General features: G+C 46.2%; 1 protein-coding gene across 1 annotated transcript in view; it reads right to left on the bottom strand.

The window, feature by feature from the left end:
* Window positions 1-560, bottom strand: part of LOC107301220 (transport and Golgi organization protein 2 homolog) — a 12867-nt gene extending 12307 nt beyond the window's left edge. Inside the window, exon 1 of the mRNA XM_015830475.1 lies at window positions 538-560. Coding sequence (XP_015685961.1) covers window positions 538-560 — 23 coding nt within the window. The remainder of the gene's footprint in view (window positions 1-537) is intronic.
* Window positions 561-3035: the final 2475 nt, after the last annotated feature.

Raw genomic sequence — 3035 nt, 5'->3', positions numbered from 1 at the left:
GGGAGGGAGGGAGGAAGGAAGGAAGGAAGGAAGGAAGGAAGGAAGGAAGGAAGGAAGGAAGGAAGGAAGGAAGGGGGGCAGAATATCCCTGCCTCAAAGAGTTTACAGATAAAATTAGACAAGGAGCACATCAGATAATTCTGAATATATTCCAACAAATGTTTTTCCCCCCTCCTTCTTACTATTCATATTTCAACAACTTTTTGTCATATCACCCCAAAAGTCTACAAACTGCTGAGCTTGCCTAAGATCTTGAGGTACAATGCGATGCACCTGGATTCAACGTGTCTTATTTTGTGGATTTTTTTTTTAAATGTTTTAACCCTTTCTAAATTGTTTTAATCGTTTTACAATTTTAGAACTGTAAGCTGCCTAAGAGTCATTTGGTCGGGTCGGGCAGCTATAAAAACTGAATAAAACATGCAGAATGTGAGCTCAGGCTGGCCACCGTTAGTTCTCGACTTACAATTACAGTTTTAACCTGGGTTCCTGCTTGTGTGGCCAACACCCAGATCCTGGATTCAGGATCTGCCCTACCTTTGATCTTTCACCCCAGACATGCTGCCAGAGGGGGGGGGGGAAGAAGCCAATTAAACAGATTTCTCTTAGTCTTATTTGAAGATCCAAGAGGTTGAATCTGTGACCTCATGTGTGTTCTATCGTGAAATTACAGCTTTGCTCGGAAAAAATCTCTGCGAAAATTTGGGCGACACCCACACAGCCAAGCTGAGTTAATTAATGCCAACACACCACGGCTGCCGACAACCAGCTTGCTCGTCTTTAAGCGGGCCCACACACAATTTTTGATTCCCTTCCAGCTCTCTACCGTAAACACACAGCATCCATCAGGGGTGCTCCCAGGAGGCACCTAATCATATTTGGTTTATTTTTATTTGTACTCTGTCGAAATATACCCACTGAAGGATGCGCCGTTTGGAAAGGACCTATGTGCATCAATTTTATTTAATCCACGGAGGCAAGAACACAAAGACTCACAAAGAAGAACAAAAAGAGGGGTGGACCACTACGATGCCAGCTTGGTTTGAAGAACCAGGCTGAATGTTTACCAAGCGTTTGCCTGGCATGTTGCTGATTTGTTCCCTTCCTGGTTTGAATAAACTATGGTTTCTGGGAGCTGGCTTATGTCAGCAAGGCAATCTCCAGTCTAAAAAGAGGACTCTGGGTTCGAAATATTGTGCTTTCAGTCAGGATGGAAATAAAGGGGATGAGTTTACCTCGTGTAAAAGCACTGTTTACCTAGGCCACAGGTAGGCAACATTGGCTCTTTTATGACTTGTGGACTTCAACTCCCAGAATTCCTAAGCCAGCATGGCTCAGCTTGGAAACCTCTCCCTTTCCCCTCAGCGTGGCTGGCTCAGGAATTCTGGGAGTTGAAGTCCACCAGTCATAAAAGAGCCAAGGTTGCCTACCCCTGACCTAGGCCTAGGCCGCTTTATGACTCGTGGACTTCAACTCCCAGAATTCCTGAGCCAGCTTGGCTCAGCTCGGAAACCTCTCCCTTTCCCCTCAGCATGGCTGGCTCAGGAATTCTGGGAGTTGAAGTCCACCAGTCATAAAAGAGCCAAGGTTGCCTACTCCTGGCCTAGGCCTAGGCCGCTTTATGACTCGTGGACTTCAACTCCCAGAATTCCTGAGCCAGCTTGGCTCAGCTCACCTCTCCCTTTCCCCTCAGCGTGGCTGGCTGAGGAATTCTGGGAGTTGAAGTCCACGAGTCATGAGGGGGGCAAAGTTTCCCCCATGCCGGCTCAGGAATTCTGGGAATTGAAGTCCTCGAGTCATAAAAGAGCCAAGGTTGCCTACCCCTGTCCTAGAGCTTGCTAAACAAACCTTGGTAAGTCCAAGGTTTATTTATTTCCTTCTTATTCAGCTGCCGTTGCTTTACGCATTTTCAGTGGACTGGCTAGACGAGGTTTCAGCAAGGCACAGAAACAAACCCAGGTAAGCACAAGCAAACATTTTGTGCCTGTGGATAAACCACTTTAAGGTAGAGATGCACGGAGTAAAACAGCTAGGCTTCCCAATACAATCAGTCCTCGACTTACGACGATTGAGCCCCACATTTCCGTTACTAAGAGAGGCAATGGCTGAGAACGTTTTGCCCCTTTTTACAATCTTTCTTGCCACAGTCGTTAAACGAATCCCTGCGGTTGTTAAACGAGTAACCCGGTGGTTAAGTGAAGCTGGCTTCCCCCATTGACTTTGCTGGCCAGAAGGGGATCGTGTGGCAACCGGGACAGTGCAACCGTCATAAATACGAGTCAGTTGCCAAGCGGCCGAATGTTGATACTGCGACGGTTGTGTCAAAGGTCACACAACAAGCAAGCTCAGAGAGCACCAAGGACCCCCTCATGTCACCCCTGAGCTACCAATATTCTCCTTTATTAGTGCTTTTTTTCAACGCCGTTGTTACCTCTGAATAATCACTAAAGGAACGCTTGTACGTCGAGCACGACCTGTAGTGATTTACTATCTGAAATTAAAGCTAGTTCTATTCCCATTTCAATTCTTGGCTAAAAAAAAATAGGAAAAATAAGGGGGAAAAAAAAAAGGCATTACCAAGTCAGAGCAGACCTAACTGGAGAAAGCAATAAGCTAGAATCCATTCATGCCAGCAAAATCACTACTGTGTGGGGATGTACTGGAGCTGTGCCCCGCCACTAAATTGCCTGATTAACAAATAATGGCTGAGCGTTATATGTGAATCACGGTTTGTTGTGCCAGGAAAGGCACAAACACGTCCTGACTTTGTTTTGTGGGTTAATCAGGCCACTTATTCAAATTGGACGGCAACTTGCCTTCAGGTTTAGGGAAACCGATGGGGGGGGGGGAAAAACACCCGTCTTTTAAGGCAGCCTCAGCAAAATATCAGCCATGGCAAAAATGAGTTCCTCAAAGTAATTTATACAAACAAGCTGGACAGCCTCTCCTGCACGAAGATTTGTGCAACTTCTGGCTGCGTGTTTGATGGAAACTCGCGAATCCGTACTGCTGAAGCAATTTCCTGCGATATAATT

The sequence above is a fragment of the Protobothrops mucrosquamatus genome, unplaced genomic scaffold, assembly GCF_001527695.2.
Source record: "Protobothrops mucrosquamatus isolate PMUCROS unplaced genomic scaffold, P.Mucros_1.0 scaffold10785, whole genome shotgun sequence".
Classification (NCBI taxonomy): domain Eukaryota; kingdom Metazoa; phylum Chordata; class Lepidosauria; order Squamata; family Viperidae; genus Protobothrops; species Protobothrops mucrosquamatus.
The sequence above is the reverse complement of the archived record's forward strand: the minus strand, read 5'-3'. Positions and strand labels throughout refer to the sequence as shown.